The 16,659-nt window shown below is 35.6% G+C and overlaps 1 protein-coding gene across 1 annotated transcript; it reads right to left on the bottom strand.

Annotated features, from left to right (window-relative positions):
- Nucleotides 1–381: 381 nt before the first annotated feature.
- LOC109172877 (beta-amyrin 28-oxidase-like) lies at nucleotides 382–3,255 on the bottom strand. The gene is made up of 4 exons (XM_019322119.1): nucleotides 3,014–3,255; nucleotides 1,834–2,612; nucleotides 824–1,011; nucleotides 382–734 (listed from the first exon to the last, which is right to left on the bottom strand). The coding sequence occupies exons 1-4, from the start codon at nucleotides 3,187–3,189 to the stop codon at nucleotides 435–437; spliced, it is 1,443 nt and encodes a 480-aa protein (XP_019177664.1). The 5' UTR covers nucleotides 3,190–3,255; the 3' UTR covers nucleotides 382–434.
- Nucleotides 3,256–16,659: the final 13,404 nt, after the last annotated feature.

Raw genomic sequence — 16,659 nt, 5'->3', positions numbered from 1 at the left:
AATATAATGTGTATATTATTATTATTATTATTATTATTATTATTATTATTATTATTATTATTGTTGTTGTTGTTGTTGTTGTTGTTGTTGTTGTTATTATTATTATTATTATTATTATTATTATTATTATTGAAAAAGATAAGAAAATATATGGCGAATGCATGTGCATAGTAACAACAGTGGAAGAGATAACAGAAGTTATAACATGAATATGTTTATCTAAAATATTGTATAGTACAACTCTTATAGCATAATGTATTAAAAAAATGTAATGGAAAAACAGACATAAAAGAAGGGTATAACCGTCCTTTACACTTATTGATTAGTTTTTAGATAGTAATTTAATAAATGATGGAGTTGAGTGAGTTCCTCAAACTTGAGTTTAAAAACACTATATATAGTATAATATATGGATTTGTTTTGATTGTTTGAGCTCAATTGTGACGGGGAAGAAGGCGAACGGGAATTCCATGAGTTGGCACCGGTGATGCATGGTAAATGATCTTCTCATCTGGAACCAATTTCTCCAACTTGAATTTGGTGACCAAGTTGTGAATGAACACCAGCAGTTCTAGCCTTCCATACTCTCTTCCCGGACACATTCTAGGCCCTCCACCGAAAGGGACGAATGAGAAAGGCGGAGGTCCACTTCCTTCAAATCTCGACGGATCAAACTTTTCTGGGTCCGAATAGTACTTGGAATTCTTGTTTGTGGCAAATACACTCCAAAATATCTACACTCATAATTCAAAAGTCAACTTCAACACATACTATTCCTAATTTAAAACAAATGAATGCTTCGTAATGCATATATAGTACATACCTTCCATCCTTTGGGAATGGTAAACCCAGCATAGGTGAAATCAGTCAAAGCCTCCCTAAAAGCTCCGAGGCCTGGTGGCACTAGCCGTAATGCTTCGCATGCAACGCACCATGTGTATTTCATCTTTTGAATGTCTTCCCAGTTCAGCAACTCATTTGGACCTTTGCTCTTTGCGATCTCCATTTGCTCTGTCATATTAAAAAGAAGTTTGTATTAAATGTTGATAACATATATTTGTTTATGACCACTACGGCGAAAGCTAGTATAGTTAGCGAAGACCTAATTTTATTTCTTTATGGATCATCATCACATTTTTGAGAGGCAAGGTGATGGAGTTGGCCTCCTCCGCCAATTGTTATATACTACTGGAAATTATGGAATTCTGTTCTGGACCACTTAAGTGATCTTAAATCAAGTTGAAACCAAAAAGTGGTCGGAAATAGCAACAAAGGTTTTTCCGGATACCAAAAGTGGTCAGAACAAGGCTTTCGAATTGATTTAAGATCACTTTCAGGTGGTCGGAAATTCCATAATTTCCAGTAGTAATACATGGATCAAGGTTCATATTGTATTGTGAACCCTGATTCAAAAATTATGTGTCTGCAGTTTATCTATTTGTACAATTAGTTAATAATTTTTGTACCTGTAAATAAATTGAAGACACATAACATTGTAATTATAGACCTATAACATAATAATTACAGACATATAAATTGTTAACTACAGGTACAAAATAGGTTAACAATAAAATGATGTTGATTAACATGTTATGTGTCTGCAATTAACCTATTATGTTCTTGCAATTAATAGTTTCTGTAGTTATTATGTTATGTGTCTGTAATTACCATGTAATTGTCTTCAATTTGAGTATAGAATCTGAAAGTTATTTTTTAACTAGAATCCTGAGACCTTGGTTCATTGTATAATTTACCAGCCTTCACAGGAGAATCCACCTAGCTACCTATTGTTATTAGTCAATTCGATTGATCTCTTAATAATGAATTAATTACCTTTATACACCTTGTCATAGATATGTGGAAGCTCAGCAAGAAACTTGATGGTGAAGGAAAGCGCCGCGCTTGTAGTATCGTAGCTGGCAACGAGCAGACCAACAAGGTTGTTACATATGTCTGTGTCGCTCAAAAACTTGCCGTTTTCATCAGTGGCGCTCATCAGCCGAGACAATAAATCACGGTATCCTCGCTCATCGTCCCTGTTCTCCATCGCTTCCTTTCTCCTTGCCGCGATGATCTTCAGAATCTCTTCGCAGACCATTCTCCCGCCCTTCAGCGCCCGGTGATACGCCGTCCCCGGAAAATCTACCGGCACGGAGAACATGCCGGAAGTCACCATGACGTAGCGGTCCGACAGCTTTTTGACGTGGTCGGGGTCTTCGACGCTGACGAGAAGCTTGCAGCCGAGGGCGAAAGTGTACTTCTTGGACAAGTCGTAGGCTTTGACGTGGTGGAACGGCGCCCAGTCCGCCGTCACGTGCTTGCGAGCCAGGGCGTCCATCACCGGGATGTACTGCTTGAGATGCTCCGGGCGGAGGATCTCGTGGACGAAGGCGTGGTTCATCAGGGCCAGCTTCTTCTCCGGGTCCTTCTCGTCGGACGGGCAGATTAGCGGCTTCGTGATGGAGCGCGGCCACCAGAAGGACACCAACTTCCCCTCGTTTGCGAACAAGAACTTGTTCGCGGCGGCGCTGCAGAATACGACCATTTTCTCCCCCAGTAACGACGTCTTGAACACCTCCGAGGAGTGCTTATTCATTCTGTCCACGATGTACCTGTTCAGATTAACAAAACAATAATAATGACATAAAATAAAGAAAGTATGATTTACATTATGTCTACTGAAAGGAAACTATTCTTTCATTAATAGTGACGGTAATAATACTCATATTCCTTATACCAACCAACATGGTTGATGGGATGGTTCAGCATCTGGTCTCTTAAACATGAGGTTGGAGGTTCGATCAGTTCCCTACCACTTAGTGTACCGACAGTAGGGACGAGGGACAGTAAATGGAGTAAACCATTTGGCCGGTCCCCTATCACTTAGTGTGCTGACAGTAGGGACAAGGAATTAGTTTTCTAACTATTGGCGGGAAGGATACCTTTGGGTAACCAAAAAAAAATATTCCTTATATCAGACAGACTCATATTCTTGAGACAAACTGAACAATACCTCTCGGGACCGGACATTGCCATGTTCATAGTCTCTCCGAGTATTGGCCACCCGTTAGAGCCAGGCGGGAGGTGTTGTTTGTTAGAGGTTGGTTTACGAGCAAAGAAGATGACAAATATGGGAATGACAATTATTGTTGCGAAAAACACTGAATAATAAAGGAAAAATGCCTCCATATTTACTGTTCTTGATGCTCACATGCACAAGTGAAGTGACAGTGAAGAAGAGTAATGAGAGGTGTGTGTGGTGATACAATGGTTCATGACATGGCTATATATATATATAGCCCACAGGAGTTAACTATACTCTATGGACTTGAAGTGGAAGTCAGGAATGGCGGGTATATTTTAATCGATTGATTGACTATATGCCCTAGCTTTCTAATCATTCCATAAATACCGGTACAAATAAAATATATGACAAAAACTTGTGTGAGAGGTGTGGGGTTGAGTCGGGTCAACATGAACATGTAATATTTATACGCACAAATGTCATAGTTATAACTCAAATATAATACTAATTAATAATAAATTTGTTATTATTTATAAGTGTAAATGTAATACTTTTAAGGGAAAAATGTAATACTTTTACATTTTGATTTAAAAATATTACACTTTTTGTCAAAAGTATTATATTAAAGGGCACTTGCCAACATTACTTATTATGGAAAATGTAATACTTTTACATCAAAATGCAAAAGTATTACATTTTTCCTTATAAGTAACAAATTTTTTATTCCTGATTAGTATTACATTTGAGCATATCGATCAGTATGACATTTGCATGTTGATTCAACTCGACCCGACCCACCTCACGAATAAGGATTTGTGAGACGATCACACACAAGTGTGACCCATAATATATTAGACTCTTGGTTATAGCATAGAATAATGAGCTAGGGATCGGAAGACTATTTATTTATTTATTTTTTTAATTTTTTTTTTCTTTTTCTACCAAAATAAATACTATTTACACTTGTTTAAATAGTATCTTAAATTGTGTATATAACTTGTTATACGTCCTGTTATTTTCTATTTATTAATGAATCATTTTATTACAAGCTAGCTTGTCAAATTCAAAATTAGATTTGTATGGAATGATACGTTCTCATTTCTCTTACTTTTAAATTGACTTTCGGGCTTATGTGCATTAAATTACAATATTTATTGATTATTCATTCCCTTACTTCAATTCCATATCTAGGTATGGCCTAATGCTTGGTTTGCATGATTTCTATTGTGTTTACTAGTGCATTGGGACCATTGGCGATCATGCATTGAAGCGAAGAGATGATTGGAGCAAGCTTGGTGTTGAACGAGCTAGGGAAAGAATGACATTCCCAAAAGTTTCGACGTGTTCAGCTTTGAGTTTGACATGTCAAATGGTGGCCAATTGTTTGAAGTTTTAATATATTTAAATAAATAATCAATATTCTCTATTTTATATCAAAAGAAAAAAGTAACTTGGAGGATATTGATTATCAAGAAAAAAGTTATCAATATTCTTCATGAAGTTAGCAAACACCTCCTTCAAGTTACTTTTTTCGTGCTCATAAATACGGAGAATATTGATTCTTTATTTAAACATATAAAACAGAGAAACAACTTACCTATGAATTTCGCAGCTTGGAAGTGGACGAATTTGAGATTTCAGAGTTTGGGAAAAAAAAAGACATTCGATTGTAGGTATAAAAAGAAAATAATGACTGTTGCGCAATGAGTTTCAACATAAGAAAGGGATTATAATTTGAAATTCATATTTTACCCTTCTATTATTAAATTGTTTTTAAGTTTTCGGTTAGCTGCAGACAGAATATTAATGCTATGGACCAAACTCGCCACTTTGTTCATAACTAAGGGACTAAACTCGGATACTGCCATAACTTAGGGACTGAGTCGGAACTTGGTTATAACTCAGGGACTAAAGATGCAATTTTCCCTATATTAATTTTCAAATATGATTTAGATATATAATTTGTGTTCATAGACATAGAATTTCACAACACAAGACACAACAATTCATAACATAAGACGCAATTACTAATTTATTTCAGGTACAAAATTTATACCCTTAAAGTACAAAATTTATACCCTTAAAGTACAAAATTTCATAATACAAGATACAAAAAAACTCACAACATATATAAGACACATGCACATACACCAGAATCCAAGGTTAGAATTTTATAACACAAAACACAAAAACTCAGAACGTAAGGCACATGCACATACACATGAATTCGCAGTGCACCGTGAACCCTGTCCAAGGGTTTGAATTTTTGGCTGGAAGTGGAATGAATTGGACAGTGTTTTATAAAAACTATCATTACTTTTTTTTGGTGGGGAAAAAAAAAAAAAACTATCATTACTGATTTATGTTATTTCATCGTAGACGGAAACAAAGCGGAATGCAGAGTTTTAGTATATATAACTGCAAGTCTATAAAAAATAGAAAGTATATATCATAATATAATTCCTCTAATAATGTCTAAATATATTTATTTACGACATAAATAAATTTATAAAACAACAAATAGAATTTATCTATTTCTAATTTAACAATGGGCCAACCGCTACCATAATGAAACAAAAAATACTAGGGGTGGGCAATTCGGTTCAGTTTTCCCGAACCAAACCAAACCTTATTGAACCGAACTAGTAATATATTAAAAAATTGAACGGTTCAGGATTCTTGTAAACTGAACTCTTTGGTTAAAAACTGAACCGAACGGTTTAGTAAAAACCGACCCCAACCGAATACTATTTTTTTTAAAATAATAATAATAATAATAATAACAACAACAACAACAACAACAACAACAACAATAATAATAATAATAAAAGTAAATTTAAGTCCCTTGATCCCTGCTCCGCCGTTTAGTTCATTCTCACTGGTATCTCTCTTAAATTATTTATTTGATTTCTTTATGGCTTGTTCTCTACTTTGTACTTTTGTTGTTTGTTGCAATTGTTCTTTACCTTACAATTATATCTAACTTGATTTATTCTTACAATATTCAGTATTTTCCTTTGTTTCATGTTTCTATGAAATTAATGTGCTTTAATATCATTCTAATTTTAATTTCCAGTGCACTGGAATTATTTTCTAATACTATAATATATTTTCAATGCAATGAAAAATAATATTCCAGTGCACTAGCAATGATGGATTGTGTCCAAAAATTAACTATACAGTACTTGACACTTATTCTCCAAATGTTAACTATACAGATAGATGATTATTAATCTTGTCCATAAAATAATCCAAGTGAGCCAACTGAAGAGTCGGTTGTTCCAGAAAGCCCACTGATGTTTGGTAATTACTACTTAGTAGTGTGTTTGAACTTTAGATTGCTTTTTTGTTATATAATGTTTAGACTTTGGATTTGGGGTCCTTATCCGAACCGAACCAATTCTGAACCGAAATCAAAATGTTTCAAACCGAATAGAACTATAATATTAAATCGAATGGTATTAGTTTTTAATACCGAAGTACCGAAACCGAAATTGTAACAAAGAAAAAAAAAAAAAAAACCAAAACTCGAAATGCCACCCCTAAAAACTACTACCATATCCAAGTAGTGGTCCATTTTTGTAGGTGGATTAAAAAAAAATGTCTCTCTTTTTTTTTTTTTTTTTTTTTGAATATATTCAAAGATTCCACCGTCGGACACAATGACTAATCCCCTCGCTGAATTGTAGGCGCTTTTTTTTAATGAGACAGTTAACCTGGAGATTATTTAAAGCTGCTCCATTCCCAAAGTCAAGGATCGAACCCTTGACCTTCAAATAATATTAATTAAAAAGTGGGCTCTATAATTTAATTGTGGAATACTCTTATTTTCCAAGTTTCCAACTATAGATCATTTTTGTGTCATTCATTCACATATACCCATAATTGTTTGCCCATCGTTGAATGTGTGAATATTAAAATTTATCTCATTCCTAATGAAAATCCAAATCTTTTTTTTTTTTTACTACACTTAAATCATATCATTTGTGGATCACACTCAAAGACCCTGTTTGGTAAACTAGTTAACTTATCAGTCAATTTTACTTTATTTAATTACTATTAATTGTTTGACTTGGTTAAAAAAGCAATGGTCCTGGTTTGTAAATCACTGTTAACTGATAGTTGTTAAATTAGATGTTAGCTGATTGAGTTAATTAAATGGTATAATTAGTTGATAACATTAGTTGATTGTAGAAAGGTACTTGGTAAATTAGCTGTTAGCTAATGACTGTTTGGTATAATTTCTTTTCTCAAAAAGCTAATTGAAAAAGTTATTTTGAGTAGCTTTTTGAATTTTAGCATTTTGGAGTACAAAAAGTTAATTAACCAAACACTTATATTGATTTTTTAAACCAAGTCAAATAAATAATAATGGTCAAATAAGCTAAAATTGACTTATAGGATAACTATTTTACCAAACAAGGCCAATATAAGTGTTTGGTTAATTAGTTTTTTGTAACTCCAAAATGCTAAAATTAAAAAAGCTGCTCAAATCAACTTTTCCAATTAACTTTTTGAGAAAAGAAATTATATCAAACAACTATTAGTTAACAGCTAATTTATCAAACACTTTTCTACATACAGCTATTGTTATCAACTAATTATACACTCTAATTAACCCAATCAGCTAACCGCTAATCACCATTTATCAAACAAGACCAAAGTAATGTATCATAATGACCAAATTCATGATTTTAATAACTGGGCAAAACCAATTTTAATCCATCAATTATATATAGAAACATTCCATTTTTAGTTATTAAGTATCAATTTGAACACTTTAGTTTAGTGCATCAAGTTTTCCAAATTATAATTCAAATTATTTCAAAAAGTTCTGAAATGCATTCACTTTTACCAAAATTAAAAATTGCCTTCTTCATATGATGAGGACATTTTATACACAATTTGATTGATTTGAAAGAGTTAAAAAATCATTTTTTTTTTTTTTTTTGTGTGTGAATACTATTGACTCTATTACAATGTATTATCTGTTCATACATAATTTCTCGACCTACTAAAGCACAAAGAGTCAATGCTCCCAAACTGGGGTTTGAGCCTGAGACCTCTCTATCAATGGAATAAAATTGAAATTAGCCCGCATGGGCTTAGTTCAATGGTTCAGTAGGTAGTATTTGAAAGAATAGACCAAGGTCCGGACCTCGGCGGTGATAGTGTAGGAATTATGTCCAAAGTGGGTAGATCTCATGTGCGCACATGCATTTGGCCCTGAGCCATGCCACCGTAATTTACATCCTCCCAAAAGGCTCTCTAGGGACCTTTGGGATTGAGAATTCAACATTTTGAAGAAAAAGAAATAAAATTTAATATTTAATGTGCAATTTCTTAATATGTAGCTTGCATTTAACTATCAAAACTTAAATTTTTGATCGCATCAAAACTTAAATTTAAGTGCATCAAAACTTAGTAAAAGTTTAATTCACTAATAAAAATAAATAAATTGAACAAATAAATTTGAATCAAGGGAGTATTTTTGAAAGCACAATTCAATTTATACTTGAAATTGAAGAATTGACTCATTCTAAATTGATAGTTTAATTGTTTGTAGCAATCCTTCATTATCCAAGAATCTTGACTTTGACTATTTCAATTGATAGTTTAGATATATTTCTAATGCAATTGAACAAATTAAATAAGTTGACCAACAAGTTGCAATACATTCTATGTAAGCACGCTATAATTTCAAGTCTAACAATAAAGAATAGAAAAATGTTTTTTTTTTTTTTTTTTTGACTTTTTTCCTATTAAATTAAAAAAAAAATTATTCTGTCCTTTTAAGATTACCTCCTAATATTAACTCTCTAATCTAATAATAAAGATCTTTATATTTATTATTATTTTTTGAATTAATTGACTGTCAGTATGAAATCAGCCGGGTAATCATCTGCCAGTATGAAATCAGCCGCCTGGAGATGATCTGCGAGGTGAGGGAGAGAGACCGGAGCGTGAGCAGTCAAAGATGCGGCATATGCTCGATACTCCGGCCGAAGTCCGCGCAGAACGTAGAGATTCTGCTCGGACATCGACAATGGCTGACCTGCCTGCGCCAACGCCTCAACCAATAGCTCTGCACGGCCAAGATATTCTGCCGGAGTTGCGCCACCTTGCCGGAGGGCCTGGAATTGACCCAGGAAGCTCAAACACCGGGCTTGCGTATTGGAGCCCAGGGCGGCGTTGATGGACTGCCAGACGGCGGCGGCGGTAGTCCGGCCAACCGCGAGATGCAGAACCTCGTCCGACATCGAGGATATCAATAGCGACAAGATGGATTGATCTTGAAGCAGCCACGCCCTGTACGCCGGGTTCGGGACTGATGCCGACGTCGTGCCGCCTAAGCCAGAGTCGCCGGAGCCGCCACTGTTTATCATCGCCGGCGGGCAGGGAGTGGAACCGTCAACATAGCCGATCAGATCTTGGCCGGTGAGGAACGGAACCAACTGGGTTCTCCAAAACAAATAGTTGCGGGAATTTAACTTCATGGAGATGAAGTGATGGGCACCGGCGAGAGGGTTGGGAGTGGCCGGAGAGGAGCCACAACCCGCACCATGGGCTTCTGGACCAATAATTCCAGTACCCGCTATCACATCTACCCATGTTGGGCCACGGGACCCTAGCCCTGTACCGATAGCGCAAGAGGCCCCGCCTTTAGCCATTGAGCCTGCTACACTACCAACTCGGGGCCGAGGTCGGGGTCGGCCTCGGGGTCGGGGCCGAGGTAGGACCCAACCTCAGGAAAGGGACCACAACATGCGGCTTCGTCACATGACTCATGGCACTCATGAAGACTTTCAAGCCTTGGTAACAGTAACGGCAGACCCAACATGTTACTCGCGAGCTGTGGGCCACCCACACTGGCGGGATGCTATGGATGAAGAGTTCAACGCTCTTCTCCATAACAACACCTGGCAGCTTGTACCTCCTGCACCGGACATGAATATAATCGGGTGTAAGTGGGTGTTTCGCACGAAGGGCACAGCCGATGGTGCTGTTGAGCGGCACAAGGCACGCCTTGTTGCTAAGGGTTTCAATCAGGTAGCCGGCGAAGACTTCTTCGACACGTTTAGCCCGGTGGTTAAGCTCACTACGGTACGCATGCTGCTATCGTTAGCTATCACCCATAGCTGGACTCTACGACAACTAGACGTCCACAATGCCTTCCTAAATGGGCACTTAGACGAAACAGTCTACATGAAGCAACCACCTGGGTATGAAGATCCAGCACACCCCGATCACGTCTGTTTGCTTCAGCGGTCTCTATATGGTCTGAAGCAGGCACCACGAGCCTGGTTCAAACGCCTCCATGACTTTTTACTCACTACAGGGTTCTGTGCATCGAAGACGGATGTTTCTCTGTTCTATTACGTCTCGGATGGGTCTCGTGTCTACCTTCTGGTCTATGTAGACGACATCATCATGATGGGCAGTAATCCTTCATTAGTTAACACCTTACTTAGCCGACTGGGTACAGCCTTTAAAATCAGGGACCTTGGCAAACCGGGCTTCTTTTTAGGCATTGAGACATTACACACAAGTGCAGGAATGGTCTTGTCCCAACGGCGTTATATGAATGATTTATTGAACAGGGCGGGAATGACAGATTGCAAACCTCTAGCAACTCCAGCTTCCACTACGCAAGCGGTAACCCCGTCTGATGAGCTGTTTGACAATCCTACGCAGTATCGTCGAATTATTGGTGCTCTACAGTATCTCACCATCACTCGTCCTGACTTATCTTATGCTGTCAACCGCTTATGTCAATTCATGCACTCACCGACTATTGATCACTGGAGCATGGTCAAACGTGTGTTACGGTACGTCAAAGGCACTGTGGATTACGGGCTCCGATTGTCGGCTTCCACCTCTACCTCAATTCAGGCATATTTCGACTCTGATTGGGCTGGCTGTCCGGTTGATAGGAAGAGCACCAGTGGGTACGCAGTTTTTCTCGGGTCCAATCTCGTCTCCTGGCTTTCCCGCAAGCAACGGACTGTGGCCCGGTCATCTACAGAAGCAGAGTACAAAGCCTTAGCAGATGTGGCAGCTGAGGTGACATGGGTTGTATCTCTTCTCCGTGAGCTGGGTCTACATACGGGTCAGCCGTCCAGTTTGTGGTGTGACAATTTAGGAGCAACATACCTGTGTGCTAATCCGGTTTTTCACGCCAGAACGAAGCATGTCGAGATTGACTATCACTTCGTACGCGATAAAGTAGCATCAGGCGAGTTTGTGGTTAACTTTGTTTCAACTAAGAATCAGCTTGCGGATATCCTCACCAAACCGCTTCCAGGGGCGCGGTTCGCGGCTCTACGAGACAAGCTCAATGTGGTTGCTCACCAGCCTTGTGCTTGAGGGGGTGTGTGAGTAGTGTTATTACTATTATTCTTAGTTTGTAATATATAGTTTATTACTTGTAGCTTTAGAATAAGTCTTTTATTTGTATCCTAATAGATAGGAGAGATTAGAGGTGTACTGAGATATACACTCGTGTAATCTCTCACAGTTACAACTGAATTGAAAGTTTGAATTCCTATCTAAAAATAGTTTATCTAATAGTTAACTAAAAAATTAAAATAATATGAAATAGAATTAATCAAACAATGCTATATTAAAATAATAAAAGGTATATATATTTAGAGATAAAATTTTGCAAGAAGATGTAGCTAGCTCATATATATGAGGTAAACATTGACCAAGTCACGAGTTGGAAATCATCACCTGCTTTTTGGCAATATATATCGTGCACCAGGGCGCGCATTGCATTGTACGCCCTGGTGCAAAACGACATCGTTTTGGATTTTTTTTTGGAGAATTTTGCTTTCCTGTGTCGACTGTTAATTTTCTTATAAAAAATCTCATGTTTCAAAAATGTACATAATTGTATACTAGAATGTATATAATTATATAACAGAATGTGCATAATTATATAACAGAATGTACATACTCTTTTTTGAAAAGATAATACACATAATATAACATAATACATAATACACATAAACTTTTAACATAATACACATAAACTCTTAACATAATACACATAAATTCCCTATTTCGGATGTACATCATTGTATAAAAAAATGTACATAATTGTATAAAAAATGTATATAATTGTATAAAAAAAATGTACATAATTGTATACATAATGTACATAATTGCATCAACTTCCTACACAACTTAACAAAACGACGTCGTTTTGGGAGGCACAGGGCGCACAGTGCTGTGTGCGCCGTGGTGCAGGGTATAACGATTACTGCTATAAATGACTCCAATAGTAAGTCCAATAATCAATAATTTCCAAGTGAGGGGGGTTCCTTGTGCGCAGTGAGCAAAGGTCTAGCCTCTGTGGTTCATGTTCAGTTGAGTTACCATGATTTACATCCTCCCAAATACTTTGTCGGGTCGGGATGTGGGGCGCTGTTAGGGTTGGGGTTCAACCTTTTGGAAGAATAATCAATAATTTCCTAATAAATTGACCAACTGCTTAGTGAGTGGATTTTCACACATAATTGACCAAGTCAACATCAAATAATTCCTTTTTTTTTTTTCCTATTTTTAAACAAAAATGCTTTGTATATTCTTAAAAATATTACTGAAAAAATATTCTATTTTTTTTTATCTCATTTAATTTAAGGACGAAAAAGGAAAAAAAAAATTACAAACAATATTTAATGTCAATCAATTTTTTTGGGGGTAAACCACAAGGTGGTCCGGGTCTTTTTATGTCCATTTAACGGTCAAAGTCACCGTTCGCTTCGGAAGGCATGGAACTGGCCCAAAGGGAATCGTCACTTGTGGGAATCGAGTCTAGGTTATTTTGAAATTTTTCGCCACAAAGAAAGTTCATTTGCCACTTGAGCTACCCTGTTAGGTTTAATGTAAATTAGTTGGTAATACATTAAATAAGGCAAAAACTTGTGTAAGATCGTTTCACAGGTCCTTGTCCGTGGGAAGGATCGAGTCAAAATCAAATATAATACTTGAAAAATTTAATACTAATAAAGAATAAAATGTGCTAAAGACCTTGTGGTCTAATGGCACCAAGTTACTCCCTTATATGGGAGGTTGTGGGATTGAGCCTCAATCGAGGCATATTAGCTCTGTGCTTCAATAGGTTGAGAAAGCAGTTATGAACAGATACTACATTGTAATAGAGTCAGTAGTATTCAAAAAAAGAAAAAAAGATGTTTATTACTTATCTGGGAAATGTAATACTTTTACATTTTCAATAAAAAAGTATTACATTTTCCTCAAACGTATTACAGTTTCCCTTATAAGTAACAAACACTTGCCAACATTACTTATAAGGGAAAATGTAATACTTTGAAAAAGGAGGCGAAAGAAGAAAATAGCCTGGCTAGCTCTTTCTATGAGCTCCTAACTCAATCTATTTGATTGAGTGCTAAGAGCCAAAAATACTAATCATGTGTGAGCTATTGTACTTCATATTCATATTAATGATATTAAACCATACCTCGGAACAAGGTGGACACAGTTTCACGACATAACAACTGCCCGAGCTCTAGCCCTTTGCAAATTATGTTGTGGACTCGTGTCCACAATGCATTGTGGACACGAGTCCAAAACGACGTTATTTTCAGGGAAAACACGGCATTCTAGTTAAAAAAAAAATTGATTTTGTCTCGTCGTTAACGGCGTTATTCATTTGTGGCATTATGAATGTACAGTTATGGAATTATGAATGTACAATTATGGAATTATGAATGTAAGTTATTGAATTATGAACACAGAGCTCTGACATTATGAACTTACAATTATGAACATAGAGCTCTAAAATTGTGAACATAGAGCTTCGAAAATTATGAATGTACAGTTATGAAATTATGAATGTACAGTTAGGGAATTATGAATATACAGTTATTGAATTATGAATGTACAGTTATAGAATCAGAGCTCTGACATTATAAACTTACAATATGAACATATAGTGATAAAATTATGAACATAGAGTTCTAAAATTGTGAACATAGAGCTTCGAAAATTATGAATTTACAGTTATTGAATTATGAATGTACAGTTACGGAATTATGAATGTACAGTTATGGAAGTATGAATGTACAGTTATGAAATTATGAACACAAAGCTCTGACATTATGAACTTACAATTATGAACATATAGTGATAAAATTATGAACATATACTCCTATAATGAAGCGATCTGAAATTTTTTTTTAAAAAAAAAGTGGAAGATAACGGTGCCATTAACAGCACCATTACCGTGTCCACAATGCATGCTGGACACGTGTCCATAGCATAACGATTGCTAGCCCTTGGGGTAGGCCTCATAGTGAGCCCAAAGTGGTTTGGCACAAGGCTGGGGTCGGGTCGTCATGATGCTTCAACTGGGGCAGGTGGGCACGGCATAGTCAGTTGGGAACTTATAACTACCTGCCCTTAGCGAACGGTACCCGAGTTGCACAGATGGTTGCTCGGGCGTACCTTGTATAAATAGTGTCCCTTGTACTTGTCTTGTTTAAACATATCATGTATTAGTAAAACATGATTATTGTAATATTTTGGAGAAGATGATTATTGTAATATTCTTTCAATTAAATATAATATTCATCTTTGACTCATCTTGCTCAAATACTTCCCACATTCTATATTCATTTTTCGTTCTTGAACGGATTGATTAATTCGGGTCAACTTGGACACTTGGTTAATTAATTTAATTACTGAGATATGCTTAGTTAGGGTATATCTCACACATTGCCATATAATGGCAGTCAACGCATCCACGCCGTAACCGGCGCAAGACTGTTGATGTGTATGCGTGAAATCATTCTTCCAAAGATTGTTGACTAGTGAGTGCGAAAAGAACTTAACACACTTGTACAAATTAATTATTGGCTTCAACATGTAATGTGTGTATATATATATATATATATATATATATATATATATATATATATATATATATATATATATATATATATATATATATATATATATATATATATAGAGAGTTGCACTCGGGTGCGAACGGCTCGCCTAGGCACAAAATATGAATGGATTCTGTTCGTCCACGTGTCCAGATCTAATGGATGAGAAACACTGATTTTTTAAAAAAACGCGGTGGCATTTTCGTAAATAATTGAACATCGAAGTGCAAGTAAAATGTATTACAAGTGCATGTAAAATGTATTATAGGTGCAAGTAAAAATTTACACTGAGCATCAATACTTAGTTGCACTTATAGTTCTAAGTAGTTGCACCTACAGTTCTAAGTAGTTGCACACGTAGGTATAAGTAGTTGCATCTAGGTGTATGAATGTTTGCGAGTGGTTTTCAGGAGTGTTACTACCCGCTGAACTCAGATCAATGAATGCTAACAAGACAAAATTACATGCACTTATAGGTGAAAGTAGGTGCACATATAGTTATAAGTAGTTGCACCAATAGTTATAAATAGTTGCACATATAGTTATAAGCGCACCCAGGTGCATGAATGGTTGCGGAAAGTGAATGCTAACAAGGCAAAATTAAATGCACTTATAGGTGAAAATAGGTGCACTTATAAGAGATTTTACTTGCACTTCGATGTTCAATTATTTACGAAAATACCACCGCGTTTTTTTTTAAGTTATTAGATCTGGACACGTGTCACGCGCTGATTCGTTCGCATTTCCTTCCTGGGCACTTATTCGCACCTGAGTGCGTCCCTCTATATATATATATATATATATATATATATATATATATATATATATATATATATATATATATATATGACTAGTTTTTATATGCGTGCAAAAATATGTGCCCAATATTAATACTTTATATTAAATAAAATATTAGATTTATTTAGATTTTAAATATTTATATTACAAATAATAATAATAATAATAATTATCTATACTATATATATATATATAAACAAAATTCTCCATTTTAACTTCCCACATAAAATAGTCCTATATAGGGCGTTTGGTTGGAGAGGAGGAATTACGTGGGAAAGGAATTGCAATTCCATGGGAGATGAATTACTGGAAATAAAGTGAGAATTTAAATTCCAGTGTTTGGTTTATATGAATAGAATTACTGGGAATTTCAATTCTAATGTTTGGTATACATGGGAATTGAAAGCGAATAAGTAGTATAAAGTCAAAAATGTCCATTGTTGTTGTTAGGCATTAATTTTAGGTTAAAAAGGAAGGAGTAATTTTGACTTATCACTATCTTTTTTTCTTCCTAAAATCTCAGGAATTAAAAATTATAACAAATCAATTCCGTGCAACGCAAGGGTGAAAATACTAGAATTTTAAGAATATTTGAATCGATATACAATTATATAAATTATAACAACAAATATTATATTCAGCAATTTATTTAATATTAAAAATACAACAATATTAAAATTCCTATTCTTATTTTTCCGTCACTACTCAATATTGAATCAATGATATTTAGTTTACTCCAATCTATTTATTCGACTTTGTTATTTACTTTTCATTATTTATAAATAAATTATTTTTTTTTTGTTTTTTTTTTTCCTTTTAAGAGTTGATGTTATCGGATTTAGATAAAAAAACAGTTTGCTTTGGTGGAGTTGGAGAAGTTGCTATCTTTCTGGGGGGAAGAGTCTGAAAGACTTCTTAGAA

Source organism: Ipomoea nil, unplaced genomic scaffold (genome assembly GCF_001879475.1).
Source record: "Ipomoea nil cultivar Tokyo-kokei standard unplaced genomic scaffold, Asagao_1.1 scaffold0444, whole genome shotgun sequence".
Lineage (NCBI taxonomy): Eukaryota > Viridiplantae > Streptophyta > Magnoliopsida > Solanales > Convolvulaceae > Ipomoea > Ipomoea nil.
Note: the sequence above shows the minus strand (reverse complement) of the source record. Positions and strands in the feature narration are given on the sequence as shown.